This window comes from Microcebus murinus, chromosome 1, assembly GCF_040939455.1.
Source record: "Microcebus murinus isolate Inina chromosome 1, M.murinus_Inina_mat1.0, whole genome shotgun sequence".
Lineage (NCBI taxonomy): Eukaryota > Metazoa > Chordata > Mammalia > Primates > Cheirogaleidae > Microcebus > Microcebus murinus.
In genome coordinates, this window is record NC_134104.1 from 138,650,730 (window position 1) to 138,666,497 (window position 15,768).

Consider the following 15,768-nt stretch of genomic DNA (forward strand, 5'->3'; position numbering starts at 1 on the left):
ATTTGATGCTCAAATGAGCTGGCAGGGAGAACAGGGTATATAAATGTTACATTTTAGAGAATGAAGGAAAAGAATGGCCATGGGACTTCTCCAAGAACGCACAGCTGATGTAATTCCTAAAGAGGCCAGAGCCAGAATCCAGAGAGACTGAGTCCAACCTCATGGCCTGCAGGACATCCCAAGGAGCATGTGCTCGCCCACTGAGAAGCCCACGACAACACGTCAGCCCAGTTCAGTCTCACCTGAAGAGCATGATGAAGTGAATGAGAAACCCAGGGTGCAAAATTTAAGGAAGCACAATGCTCAGATGTGCACCCTAGAAGTCTCACTTGCCTCTCCCTAGCCCTGGCCCTGCCACAAGAGGAACTGGGCCAACTGATCATTGGCCTGGGAGGTAAGAGTTTCTTTTTCACCATCACTTTTATTTTAGTGGCAAACAATGATCACTACTTTATGCTGGATTCCAAAAGTGATTTGAATTAGCCAGGAACTTTACAAACCTAGGATTTCTGCACACCCAAGGAATTTATATCTGACTGCTAATCAAGCCATACATGTATTACTTTTTTTTTTTCTCTAAAAATATCCTTTTCTTTGATTCCCATTTAGCACTGGAGAGGCTACCTGGGATATATTGACAGTGCAGGGGTCTCTGTCTTGATCTCACAGGTTTCTATCAATAGTAGAATTACAATCAAAACCTGAAGAATGCAAAAACGCATACTTCAGAGGGTGCATACATTCTGTATTTGATGGTACAAAATAGAGGTGAAGTAACTTGGGGTAGTACAAAAACTGGAAAAGACCACTTAATAAAACCATGCAGGAAAATAATGACTGGGCCATGGACCAAACACCTAAAAGAAAACAAAGAAGGTGTAGGAAAAAGACTAACACAGGATTTAAGACTGTTTATTAAACACAAGATTCTTTAATTCTTTTTTTACCTAAATGGATTGATTTGTTGTAATATGCAGTGAAGGTAGCCAATAAAATATGAATTCAAATAATGCAAATGGTATAACCTGAGTCTCTTTGGCAGAGCAGGGAAAGGAAAGAGCTGCCCAGTGGGGTCTGGATGGGTGTGGTGAAAATGTACATTCAAGGCTCCAGTGTGCTCAAAGTGATGGCATTTTTCTGCGGAATTCACATCTATTTCTTGATTTTTCTGGCTTCAACTTCTGCTGGCATGTTAGCCAAGGCATACATTTTGCCTCTTTTTGGAAATTAAAAAGAAAAATCACTTAGTTCTGGTTTCACAACTATGTGAGGTTTCTATTTCTTTTCATTCCCAATTCACCAGCCCCACCCATGTTATTGATCTTTTCCCAAGTATTGCTTTTATTCTAGGCTTCTCCCTTTCCAAGGCAATTATTCCAAAAAAAAAAAAAAAAAAAGAACTCTAGCAAGTCTGAAACCAAATGAAGAATGAAAAAGAAAAAATTGAAAAAATATTGAGCTGATAACCAGGGCTGCATTTAATCAGCTTTCTCAGACTTGCAACTAGCAGTCCAAACACAGGAGGAATTTTCCATCTCTGATCCACTGAGGTTCTTAGACTGAAATATCCAAGGCTGAAACTCAAACAGAGAAACTCTATTCCACAATAATCCCAAATAACCAAGTGTTTTTCCCAGCTGTCTACATTACAGACATTCTTCTCTTGCTACAGAAAGAATGTCTTATGAGGAAGAACCTCAAATGGCTGAGTTAAGATCTCAGACTAGATGATTCCTCCCAGGTGCCTCTCCTCACTCAACTCTCACTTTCATTTAGCACTGACCTAACCAAAGCAAAGGTCAGACAGGGTGGGAGGAAAACATGGGAGTGGTCAGGTTTTCTCCCACTGAGGAGAAATTAGTGTGCAATTTGTTCCTTCACTATGATAAAGTAACTTTTGCTTTAAGAGGAAAATAATAGATACAGGCAACCCCAGCTGGAAATAGCAGAGAGCTTTTAGATTTTGCCCACCTCACATTTTTGACAGGGAACCTGGTATTACCACAGAAGGTAAGAAGCTAGATTCTTCCTGCCAGGGACCTGGGGAAGAAGCAGTGATAGACTGGACAGCGGCACCCACCAGTGTCACACAAAAATAGAAAAGAGAAAAAAAAGGATTTCTTTCATATAAAGACAGCACCTAAGCTGTGCCATCTACTTCTAACCACCTTGTTATAGCTGGATCATTCTCCTCCTGCTAATAATTGCATCTAATATTTTTGAGTGTCTATTGTGTGCCAGCTGCCACTTTACAGTCAATAACTCACTGAATCATCGAAACAACTCACTACTCAATGACCACGATGTGGTTGCCAGATGGCATGACAGGCCCCAGTTGTCCACTGCTCCTCAAATCTATACCCTTTGCCAGGGGACTGTGTAGCAGGTCCCCTCAGGAGGCGGGTTCTATTCTCCAACATCTTGGGTATAGATCCACAGATGTGACTGACTTTGCCAAGAAAATGAGGCAGAAGTGACCATGGCCAGCTCTGAGGCTAGGACTCAAGAGGCTTGGTGTGTTTCCATACTCTTTTTTACTTGTACCATTGCCATGAGGACACTCCTGTACTCTTGGAGCATGAGAGACACACAAGGCAGAGAGAAGTCCTGGAGTCATCCCAACTGAGCCACACCTAGACCAGCCATCAGTCAGCCAATTCCCAGACATGGAAGGGAGCCCGGCCAAGTGTAGCAGAACTGCCTAACTAGCCCAAGACTTGTAAGTCATAATATATATATGTGGTTCTATGCCACTGGGTTTTGGGATAATTTGTGAGACACATGAGCTAACTGATACACTCTTTTTTATAGATTAGGAAACTGAGGCACAGAGAAGTTAACCAACTTACCCAAAGTTACTCGGATAGTAAGGCATGGAGACAGAAATTGAATCCAGGAAGCTTGACTCAAAGCCAATGCACTTATCCATAATCTGACCTCTACTTTAGTGGAGAGTAAAATAAGAGATATAGGGAACTGTGACAACATCTAATTATGTGTGTGTGTGTGTGTGTGTATGTGTGTGTGTGTCTTGTGTTAACTGTTATTGAATAGCTCCCTTACCCCTTAAAAAGGAAGACACAAATCCCTTATAGTAGACAATCAAAGCAGTCAATTTTATAAGGACATGTGAGTATAAGACAAGGTCAAGATTAGTAGTGATTGTTCAATTTCTAACAAGTAAGACACTCAAAAAAGAGATTCAGAGCAAGAGACAGCTCTTTCAAATTTTCTTGTTTTTTTAAGAATATAATACAGACTATAAATTTTAGATTAAGGTGATATACAAAATTGGGTAGCCAGGCATTACAATATCAAACCTATTAGAATTTCCTTTGGAATAAAATACTATGTTACACTTCAGTATTAGACACAAGTATAGGATAAAATCGCATCAGGAGTCCTCAAACAAATATGCCCTCTTAAATATGCACTCTCAGAAAATCTATATCTGATATCAAAAATAATGTTTTACCTCTGCTGAAGTGAAAAGGATTAATCTCGGCAACCCAGACAGTCCCTTTTCCTTAATATCAGGACAATATTTGTATCTAGCTAAATTCATTGCGTACATATTGGACACTGAACCACCTGCAAAAACAAAATTAAAATGACATATTCATAGCATGAAGTTGTAGCTCACTAACTGCTAAATACAGGGGAACACACAAATGGCTATAGCTGCTCTGGCCTAATGACAAATCAGTGTGAAAGGCATCTAACCAAACACCCCCCCCTCCTGAAATATGAAATATCACTGCAGATATTTCATATACACACTACATAATCTCTAATTACAGAACTTTTAATCTCAGCAAAGAGAGAAATTTTGATCTACTCTTTCATCCCAGGGTTTTTTCAAACCAAAAGTTTCAATCTATGAGCTCTGGACTTAAGGTCAATACCTAAGTCTCCAAAGTTAACAATATTCTGTCCCTTGATCAATAGAATTGAAATGACATTACATGCTCATCTCTGGCTCCAAAAAAAGGGATTGTAGGATAAATAAATATGATTCAGGAACCTTCTCAAGTAAAGTTGATTTAAAAATTTAGAGGAGTTATAAACCTTTCAATCTCTTAACAGCAGATAAATTCATTTGTGTCAGATATGACTCCTAAATTGTAGACATCTTATTTGTTAAGCACGTGTGTCATTTATTTAGCATTAACACAAAATATTCTCACTCTAGAGAAAGGCACAAGCTGCATTCTCACCAGGTAGCATTATTAATATCCAACTTTTTGTAATGTGTAAATCCGCAAGGAGTTTGTTCCTGATATGAACAAATTTTTAGATGCTCATAGTGGAAGGGTGATGGCAAGAACTAATTGTACTCACCTGGGTTAAATATTCCATCCCCTTCTTTCCAGCCAATAAATTCAATCATTTTCTTCAGAACCGCTTCTTCCACTAACAGAAACACTGGGGACACCTCATACGTATAACTAGATAGATATAAAAAACACTTCACTTCTATGACTAGAGTCAAAACCTCCCTTCGGTGTCCTAGGAAATGCACATAGAGTTTTATTGAACCAAGTGACTGCTGAAGTGTAGGTGGTCTTTGGAAATTTGTCCATTGGAAATAGAGAATTACTCCATCAGTGACAGTACTATTCATGATAAGACAAACGCCAATGGTGGGAGGATTTAGGGATATGCAGGCTATTTTAGCAGTCTTAATTTAGAGGAAATCTTCAATTCCATGAGGAGAGATAAAAGCAATGCATTGGGTTCTTTGTATTAGCCATGAGCCGTGGCTAGTCACTCTTTGGATGCTTTGGTTACTGTGTTGGATGCTGAGGCTGGTCAAAGTCAATCCGTTGTCATGGTAACCAGGTTTTATTAGGTTACTGCCATGAGTATGCTAAGATATATCTGTGGGATATCTCTTGTTATGTGATGATGATTTTAGTATAAAGCACCATCCAGATCTCCTGTCAATGAAGGATTTGTTGGTCCAGGCTAGAATGCTCTTTTCAGAGAGCACTGCTGTGTTAGCCCTTTTAGGGATTGCCTCAGCTGCGGGGATCCACCTCCTCCAAGCTCACGCCCCTTCCTGTGGCAGTCCCTATCTGCTGACTGCTGGAGCTGGAGATCTAAAGGCCTGGCCATCTGGACCCAGCTCCAGCCCACTCTTCAGGGCCACTGGAGCTCCAGAGATCTCCACGGGGTCAGCTAAGATCGTCATGAGCCTACATGGCCAGCTGACTCCCATTTCTACACACTCTTGCATCCTCCTCCCTGACTCCCCAGGTCACCCATGCTGATCCCAAGGGTGCTCTTTAATGAACGTCTTGCTCACTAAATTCCATCTGGAGCAGCTTGCCTGGGAACCCTAATTACAACAGTGATTGTGCCTTGTTTTGTAATGTCTGAGTCTCTTCTCTCCAGATAAAACTTGAGGATGACTAAATCTATAATCTCCTTCTCCATTAAGAGGTTGCATTAAAATGTAACTGAATAAATGCATACTCTAAATACATAAGCTAAACAGCCACATTTAGATTTATAGTCACAGAATTTAATGCAATTATTTCAATGTCTGAAAGGGAAAGATTTGGGATGGAGGCAAAAAAAGTTGAACACTTAATATGTATCACTTACTTTTCTGTCAAGCACTCTATAGATACTACATCATTTTAAAAACAAGGTAAGTTCTGTTTTCAAACATATTATGAAACCAGTTTTATGCAAACCAAAATTACAAAAAAAGTATATATGTTCATATATACCTATAAATATAAATAAAATAATCATTCACCTTTTTGTAATTAAGAAAAAGTCAGTATTAAACTTGTGTTTGAAAACTAGCTCAACTATTAATATAATAGCAATCTGGGAGTATAGATATAGAATGAACTCATAGATTGGGCATATTTTGAGTGGATGGTTCCGATTAGCAGCAATTTTTAGTTTTACAAAAACTCTAAATATTTCAAATTAAAGAACCTAGATGAGGAGTTAAAAAACCTAGCCTATACAAAACAGGGTTTAAAATTGCTGCTAATCTGACCCATTCACTCAAAATGTGCCCAACCTACCTTCTGACTTCCCTACGACTGCCTCTTCTCTACTGTGTATATAACCTAGGATCTGCTCTCATCACTCCACCAAAACATTTCTAAGGTCACCAATGACATTCATATTGCTAATCCAGTGGACACTTTTTACTCTTCATCTTAGCTGAATACTCAACAACATGTGACACGAGACACACTTTCCTCAAGTCTTCCAGGCCAACCCCCTTGATCTTTTCCTTCTTCTCTCTCCATTGTAGGCTGATCCTCATCCTCCTAACTGTTAAATGTTAGACGTCCTCAAAGCCCAGTCCTAAGCCCTCTTCTCTCCTTACTGCAAACTGTCCCCTGGAAGTGATTCTTCATCTTGGCTCCTCATTAAAATCACATGCTGAGCTTTGTAAATATATCGATGCATTGGACATACCCACAGAAAGGTATCAATAGCTTTTTAAAGTTCTCAGATGATTCCAATGAGTGGTCTGAGCTGAGAATCACTGACTTGTGGAATCTCATCCACACCCACTATTTCAATTACCATCATTTCATTGATAACTCTTAAATTTATACCTTTCATATTGAAATCAGAATTCTAGGCCTACCTCTCAGTTTAGTTCATAAATATTCTTGGATATTTTGAAGTCACTGCTGTAGGGGACTGACATATATTTTCCTAGTTTAAGAATTAAAATTCAGTGAGTAATGTACATGTTTTGCCCAGAGCGTTTGAAAGTAATGTGCTCTGGACAAGGCCCTTGTGATAAACACGGTTGCTGCCTAGAGGCATAACAATAGACCTGAGTTTCTGCATTGAGGCAAGAGCTGCCCAGCCCCAAGATAAGTGGAGGCCCAGAGGCCACACAACAAGCACATTGTTCTTTTGATTGCTGCTTAATCCCATAAGATGGCTGGTTAGTCAATGACGGGTAAGACCCCTCAAGGGAGGGGCGACCTAAGCTAGGCGCAGTTGTAGGGGATCGGCCTAAGAGGAACGGGGACCAAAAATGCCCCCGGTGGCAGCCTTGCCCAACCTTGCTAATCTCGGTCTGTGATCTATGCCTGGCGCCTTGAGCAACTGCCTGGAAACCTTGAGTCAGGAGACATCTGTGTCCTTAGGCTATGTGTTCTGGAATTTATGACTATCGCTGCCACACCTGGGTGGGCATGTACAAGGAACTAACTTTGATTTTTGAGGTATAAAAATAAAACAACTGGTGTGTTATGCACTGCAGTCTTGTAACCAACTTTGTGTGTGTGTGTGTGTGTGTGTGTGTGTGTGTCTTTTTTTGTTCTGTGTTCATCCTCCATCCTGCAAACGGGCCACGACACATTGCAAACTCAAATGTCCACAACTGAAAACTGAATTTCTGATCTTGTCTTTTTCACCATATACTTGAAAACTGGTGCCCTCTCACTGTGCTTCTTATGTCAATGAATGACATGACCATCACCCCAGCTATGAAAGCCAGAAACTCAGGCCTCGTGCCACAACATTCTCTTATCTTCATTTCCAAGATGTAATATTATCCAGTTCTTTCTGTTTTATCTTGGAAACACAGTTTCTTTCGATTTCTACTTCTTTTGTCTAAGTCCAATCTATTGTCATCTCACCTGGCTGAGACTGACCTTTCAGTTCACACAGTTTCTCATGCTGCCTCCTGCCACAGGGATTTTATACACTCTGTTCTCTCTACTTGGAATTTATCCCTCCTCTTGTCATCTGGTTACCATTCACTCATGCTTCAGCTCCTGCTGTCACTTTTTCAGAGTACCCTTTCCTAAGCTCCCACTAGGGAAAACTGCCCCATTTATATCTATGACATGGTGCAGCTTTTCCTCATGTGAGAGTTTGAATGTTACATTAATTTATGTGGATCATTTTGATTAGCATCTCTCTTTAACTCTCCAGATTTCATGCTCCATGAAGGCAGAGTCAAAGTTTGTTTTTATTCAAAATGTCTCTTAGGCGCTTAGCATAGATAATGGCTTTTCATGCAGGAACTAATAAAAAATAGCTTAATCAATTTTTCTCCTCTGTTAAATGGAGATAACAATGCCTGTCTCATCCACCTCACATTTGTACTACTGCACAAATCAAACAGCTCTTTAAATACTGCTAAGTGTCATAAGACTATTCCATTATTTATGATGACACTATGCAAAAGAAACCATTAAATTGAAATTTATGAAATAAAGTTCCACTTAAAAATATCTCAAATCCGTGTTTGGTGTGAAATTCCAGTAGCATGGCACTTACACGCTCGGGTTCAATGCTTCTGTCATAAATCGGGCCACCAAGGAGTAATAATCAAGTCCAGCATACAACTGGTTGAAAAATCTTGGGTGGTCTGTAAATTTAAAACAGTGTATTTATCCACACAACAATAATAAAGAAAAAAAAATATATTGATACAGCAATAGCATAAATGAATCTTTCAGACAATGAAAGCAGCCAGACATGAAAGAGTACATATAGTATGATTCCATTTATACGACATTCAGAATCAGCAAAGCTATCCATGGAGATAGAGTTTAGAATTCTAGGTACTTTTCAGAAAGAATTATCTGTGGGGAAGGGGCTAGAAGGAGCCACTGCAGTCCTAAAAATAAATGGCCGGTATCTCTATCTGGGTGATGGCTCCTTATGTACAGATATGCACAAATCCATCAAGCTGAGCACTTAGGATGTGTTCACCTTATAGAATATAAATTATACTTCAATTAAAAAATTATTCAAAACATGGTTATGTACAAGGAAAAAATATTGGAGACCCATCTCACAGCCCTTTCTACTGAAATATATATTTCTAAGTAAAACATGAACACTCTTTTAAAAGCTTTGATTTTCCTACTCCTGTTTTCTGCAAGCCACACCCAAACCAGAACCCTTGAGAAATGGATTATTTGAACACTGTTTGCCTAAGTATCTAAGTATCACAGCCTGCTGCTTTTGGTTCTGAAAATATCAGTAGTAACTTCCCTCACTTCAAATACATTTCACTCACCAGCAGGGTTCACCTCAGGCTACAGGCAATGAGTGGCCTTTTCATTTTTCAAATTGGACCAGTGCAATTAGCATTTTGTAGATGGAGTAAGATGTGACTCATCATACAGCTTACATACACTTTCTGATTCAACTTACTTCAAACGCAGTCACTTTAAAGATTCAAACAAATTCTAGTTCCAGCTTTAACTTTTTTCCCCTCATGTAAAAAGGCTCCTAAGGGTTCTTGGCTTTCCACAGTGTGAATATTCACACCAGACACCAGGCTAACCCACTTAACATTCTCAGTCTTAGGAAGCCCAGCATGACCAAAGAGAGAGAGGCAGGAGGTCTATTTCTACATTTCAGTATTTGAGAACCATTTTATTTGGTGACCTTTCATTAGGACTCACAGCATTTGGTTTTAGTTTAGTTTTGTTTTTTCTTCTTTAAACTGGGAGTTCAATAAAAGACAAGAATCTCAAAAGAAAATGTCTTTTCAACTAAAACATGGAGAAGTTCCTATGATCTGGGGAAAAAAAAAACAGGCATTGCTACGAGTAATTTTAATAAGATTTTTTTTTTTTTAGTTCTGTGTTAATTTATGATTGATTTCCATGGTAACATTATGGAAAATATCCAGTAAACTGAAAAATCTACCACATTAAATGTCATTCTACACTTCTGACATGCACTATAATAATAAGATATGTATCTCTGCTTTTGAAATGCTAACTGGATTTTTGATACATACACCAGACTTTCTCGAGGGAATATAATCCAATTATTTTTAGCCAGAATTTTATTATGTTCTTTCCAGTAAATTTAGCCTAGTGTCAAAATTCACAAAGCATAATGCCTACATGGTCTTAAGCACTAGATTACCTTTACATCACACTGAGAAATGTGAATTTGGGGAAGTTATTCTCCCATTTTTGAAACTTGTTCACTGGGTGAGCAGAATGTTAGCAGTCAAGTTGGAATAGTACCTTCGTGTAAGACTGACAACAGCCCATCACCACATTTACAAAAGACTGCAGTTGGTTATAGCATTACTGTGAAACAATCCTAGCAAAAACTTACCACATATTCATTTTCCTTATATCTGCCTAAATGTGTTTAGTTTTTGATCCTGCTAGATTTGAAAAGATAATTTATATATTTTTTAATTTTAGTATATTATGGGGGTACAAGTGTTAAGGTTACGTATATTGGCCATGCCTCCTCTCCCCCCTCAAGTCAGAGCCTCAAGTGTGTCCATCCCCCAAACGTTGCACATCTTACTGGTTGTGTTTGTATATGCCCATCCCCTCCTACCCCCTCCCACCTGTCTGACTCCCGATAAATGTTATTCCTATATGTCCACTTAGGTGTTGATCTGTTAATACCAATTTGCTGGTGAGTACATGTGGTGCTTGATTTTCCATTCTTGAGATACTTCGCTTAGTAGTATACCATGGAGTACTACTCAGCTTTAAGATAATTTATAATTTATCAATTGCCTATTTGGAGTCTTCCAAATAACTATATTACAATTTATATTAAAGATACCCTCTTGAATTTTTTTTTTTTTTGGCATATTCTGGGCCATCAAGATTTAAAATCCCTTAACAAATGTACATAATCAAAATATTATGTGCCACTTTGGACCAACATAAGACATGATAAGTAGCAGTTATACTATATGGCCTTAATTGCAAATGGAGGATGGGGATTGGCAAGGTGAAGACGATATTTATATACAAACACTAACACCAACAGTTTTCATATCAACTTATCTTTGTCTTTGACAAGGAATCTGGATCAGAGATTAAACAGGCCATTGTAAAAACATCAGCACCACTGTTTTGTTTTGTTTTTTTGTATCTAGGTTTCTCACCCCATCAACATTGTCATACTCAGCTTTATTGAGAGGTAAATAAATGCTTTAAAAGTGTAAGAACTTGTCAGAGATGCAGATCAAGGAAGTAAATGAAAGTTCTTACTAGTTTTGACGCTGTAGCGTATGACATCCCGGCAGAGTTCCAACAGCCTGTGGGGCGGCTCGCCTGTGTCTCTCATCTCCAAATCAAGAAGTTCTTTCAGTTGTTCAGGAGGCCGCCATTCACAAACCTGGAGATTCGACAACAACACACAATCAATCGACTACCCACCAGAGCAGGCGTCCTCAAACTATGGCCTGCGGGCCCCATGCAGGCCGCTTAGCACATTTATCTGGCCCTCCGGGTGCTTTTGCCCCCGCTGCCTGTCCTGCTTAGCAGCCGACTCTTCCTGGGTCCACAGTGTGCACTCCCCAAAGGTCTGAGGGACAGTGAACTGGCCCCCTGTTTAAAACATTTGAGGACCCCTGCACTAGAGCCAGGTATTGAGAGGATGTGAGTCGGATGGACCCTACCCTTATGAAGCTTCCAGGCAGGTGGGGAATTTAAACATGCCTGAGTTCAGCATGAAAAGAGTTATGATATTAATACAGATTATCGATGGGACAGATGAGAGGCTCCATCTTAGATTTGCAAAGCCAAAGAAGATCTCCTAGAGAAACTGATATCTAAGTTGTTATATAGAGTAAGAGTAGAATGAATCAAACAAAGGTTAGGGCATGGGGTAATACAAGGGATTTTCTAGATGAAGGTAGGAGAAGGAACAAAGGCTGAAAAAGAAAGGGTGCCAGAGCATATCTAGAAAATTAAGTAAGTTCGGTGTGTCTAGAACATGGATTTTTGAGGAAGGGAGAAGCAAAAATAAAGCTTCAATACTGATGTTGCTTCCAAAGGTTTTTCTCTGCTTGTATCCTGTTCTGGAGAGTCCACTATCAACCTAGCAGCTGGAGTGATACTCTTATACCTAAGCCATGGTCATGCCTCTGATCAAATACATCCAATGGCCCCCTATTTCCTTCAAAGCAAAAGCTGAAGTCCTTACAAAGACATAAATGGTTCTGTATGATCTGCTTCCCCTGGCTGTACTTCCTCTCCAGTCTCATCTAGCGCTGTCATGTCATCTAGCACTTTCTTCCTGTTTGACTTTGCCCCTGTCAGCTTGGCCTTTTTGCTGTTCCTCGAATACACCAGGCATGTTCCCATTTTAGGGTCTTTGTGTTGTCTTTGTCTTCTGCCTAGAATGCTCTGCCTCCAATAATATCTTTGTAGCTAATTCCCTCACTTCTTTCAAGGCTTTGCTCAAATGTCACTTTCTTGAAGACAGCAATCTTACTCTTTTGCTTAAAATTATAAATCTTCCCATTATCTCATCTCTGTCAATGTTTTCTACTCTTTTGTTTTCCCCAAAGGATGTATCACCTTTTGACATACTGCTATCCATTTCTTTGTTATGTCCTACATAATCTTCATAAGAACAGAGATCTTGGTCTGCTTGCTCACTTATCAAAAGTAACTAACACAGAGCCTGCACATAACAGTTGTTCAGTAAAGATGAGCTGACTAAATGATTGAATAAGCAGAGAGATAAACAAGGTTCATGTAGACCATGGTGGGCTTTATGTGTCATGTCACAGAGTTTGAATTTGGCTCTAAGGAAGCCATTGAAATGTTTAGGACAGGGAATGAAATGATCCTATTCATGTTTGGGACACTAACTTTAGTTGCTATGTGGAGATTCCAAGTAAATTTGGAAATAAGAGGTAACTAATAAACCAGGCAAGAGAGGTGGTGCTCTGGATGACAGCTGATGCTGTAGGAATGCAGTGTATAGTTTCAAGAGTTATTTAAAATGCAGAATCAATAGGCCTTGGAAATCAATTAGACATTGAGAGAGAGAGAAAGGGATGAGCCAAGAATAATCCTGAGGTTTCTAGCTTAGACATAAGGTTTGACAGTGGCAATGGGAATAGTGGAAGAAGGATCTGGTTGGGGGTGGGTTGGGGATGATGAGTTTGCGAGTACATATAATATTATGCAAGGCACCTTTAGAATACCCAAAAGGGGTGTAATAGTTGGTCTGAGGCTCTTGTGAAAGATCAGGAATGGAGTTCCAGGCATACACTATAATAATATAATAGTAAATGAGTAATATGGTTCAGAGAGAAACTACAGCAAAGAGGGGAGGTGCAGGAACTCTCCCAGCCAACACCAACACTTAAGGAATGGGCAAAGATGAGGAGCTCACCTATGCTGTGGATGACAGGCCAGAGAGTAGGGAGAATCCTAAGAGAGTTTAGTGCTACCAAAACCAAGAGAAAAAAAAAAGTTTTGAGAAGGAGAAGATGGTCACCACTGTCAAATACTGCTAAGAAGCCAAATTAGATAAAGACTGAAGTGCTCATGGATTTATCAACAAGGAGGTGTTCTTGGCAAGAGCAGTTTGACTTAGAGAGGTGGGGGTGGAGGCCAGATTGCCTTGAAGTGAAGATGTAGGAGGTGAAGAAATAGAGGGAGGGAGGAAGTGTCGACACTCTTTAAAAAGTTTGGCTGTGGATGGGAGGAGAGATGGGGAAGTAGTCAGGGAGTGAGAAGACTGGGAGGCGGGCTGTCGGGGGAAGCGGGAGGAAATGTCAAGTTGTGCAAGTGGTATGAAATGAAACTCTGATGCTATGCACATGATAGGCAGAGGTAAATCGAAAGTGCCCGAGACAATCAAAAGGAATGACTACTGATACACTCAACAACATGGATGGATCTCAAACGCATTTTGCTGAGGGAAAACAGCTAGACTTGAAAGGCTACTTACAATATGATTCCATCTGCCTGACATTCTGGAAAAGGCAAGAATGATAGAGACAGAAAATACATCAGCGGTTTCCAGGGGCTAGCGAGGAGGGCAGGGCTTTGGTTAAAGAGGAGCGCAGGGAAACTGTTCTATTCATCAATCTTGATTGTGGTGATAGTTAAATGACTTGTCAAAACTCAGAATTGTACACCAAAAGGGGTACATTTTACTAAATGTAAATAATAACTCAATTTTAGAAAAAAGAGTCTGATGAAGAATGTCTGCTGGAGAGGGCATTAGAAGTGATCATCTCACTAAGCATGGGGATGTGTCTGTAGGTCACATTTTAATGGTGCCCTGTTGGATCTCGGGCAAAGTAGACTGAGTTTAGTGGTATAAACACTTTCCTTCCCCAATCCTGGCATAGCTTTCAATCCAACTTCACATGGACAGCCTGCACAACTACCATGCTGCCATTGACTTGTGTTTCCTTAATTGATAACTTAGGATAACGTAGGATCTTAAGCCTCCTCCTCTCATCTTATTAATATACCCCATTAGTTCCTTGTGTGAGCCCTTCTTTCCAGGCAAAACGGTCCCCTTGCTATGTCAAATACATCTTGTCCTTTTGCAAATGCTCTTTCCTTTATCTACCATCCTGCATCCTTCCCCTAGAAATGAGTACCCCAACCCCTGACTTCTCCCTGCCCCCATAATCTTACTGAACCTCGACATTCCACATCCAAGCTCAAAGTGCCCACTCCTCCGTGAAATCCCCAAAGTCTGCTCCAATCTCACAGCATTTATCACATTCTCACTGGGACCCCCTGTTCCCTTTTCTAATGAAAATGTATCCTTTCAATTAGATTATAAATTCTATTCAAAGCTGGGCCTCTATCGCATTTTTCTTTATATCCTCCAGGGCTGAATATAATGCCTTACCCATAGCTAACATTCAGTTTAATATTTAATGACTGAATAAAGGCCAATTAAAAAAAAAAAAACCTGCCAAAGGAGAACTGTGCTCCAAAGGAAAGCAGGCCAAAGTATTTCACAAGTACAAAGAAGAGCAGAAAATATGTAATTATAAATATACAATCTGGATGAATAAGAACCATCAGAGATTTTGCCTTGAACACAACTATTCCAAGTTCATGGGTCAGGCCAATCTATTTTCCTATTAGTTGTCCTGAATGTCATGTCATCAAAAATTCAGAACAAATACCAGTTCACAGTCAAAATCTTTTTAAAATGCCATTTATATTATGACTAACATAATTGAGATAAATATCTCTTTCATACATCCATTTGTTGGTGATCCAGTTCTGACATGAAAAGTGATCAATGTCATAATAAAGGATAATTTAGTGATTTTAAGAGGCTTATGAAGGCATAGTTAAAAGGAAAGAATCTGAAGCCAGAATGCCTGGATTTTGGTCCCAGCTCTGATACTTATTAGTGTGTAATTTTTGAAAAGATATTTGACCTCTTTGTGCCTGAATTTCTTCCTTAGCTCTAAAATGAGGATAATAAATGGTGGCTGCCTCTTAGGGTTTTTATAGGGATTAAATGCACAAATACATATGGTCAGTGCCTAGCACACAGTAAGTACCCTTAAGAACAGATGTTATTAGTATTATAGTAGTTCTAATAACAATTTGAATCTGAATTTGAAACCTAGATCCAGTAATTGGTACCAGTCAAGAGTCAGATTTAACAACCCAAGATTTCCAGTCTAAGCTCAGAAAAGCTACTGGTAAGGACATTTAGACAAATAAAGAAAAGTTTTCAACACTCTTTTCAACCTTCTATTTGATTTTCACTAGCAACGTAAAGAATGTGCACAAGAAAATGGAGAGCAAAGTATGTTTTAGAGAGTGTATAAATCAGATCAGCAGGTTTTCTATAATACATATTATTAATACTATTATATTAATGTCCATATTATTAATGTTATAATCCTTATTATAAATAAGCAGGAAGCTTCATTCCTGTGCTTCATAGCCTTATTGATTAAGTTCTAGGGTCTCAGCCAATCTTCCTACACATGATGGCTGGAAGAGTAAGGAGTTAACCCTTTAAGGGAAGCAGACTGGG

The 15,768-nt window shown here is 39.4% G+C and overlaps 1 protein-coding gene across 1 annotated transcript in view; it reads right to left on the reverse strand.

Moving 5' to 3' along the window:
* The window catches only part of GADL1 (glutamate decarboxylase like 1), a 165,322-nt gene that overhangs the window by 117,396 nt on the left and 32,158 nt on the right, over positions 1 to 15,768 (reverse strand). The window contains exons 3-6 of the mRNA XM_076005950.1: positions 10,992 to 11,118; positions 8,281 to 8,371; positions 4,342 to 4,448; positions 3,476 to 3,591 (exon numbers count right to left, since the gene is read on the reverse strand). Of these exons, the coding sequence (XP_075862065.1) occupies positions 3,476 to 3,591; positions 4,342 to 4,448; positions 8,281 to 8,371; positions 10,992 to 11,118 (441 nt within the window). The remainder of the gene's footprint in view (positions 1 to 3,475; positions 3,592 to 4,341; positions 4,449 to 8,280; positions 8,372 to 10,991; positions 11,119 to 15,768) is intronic.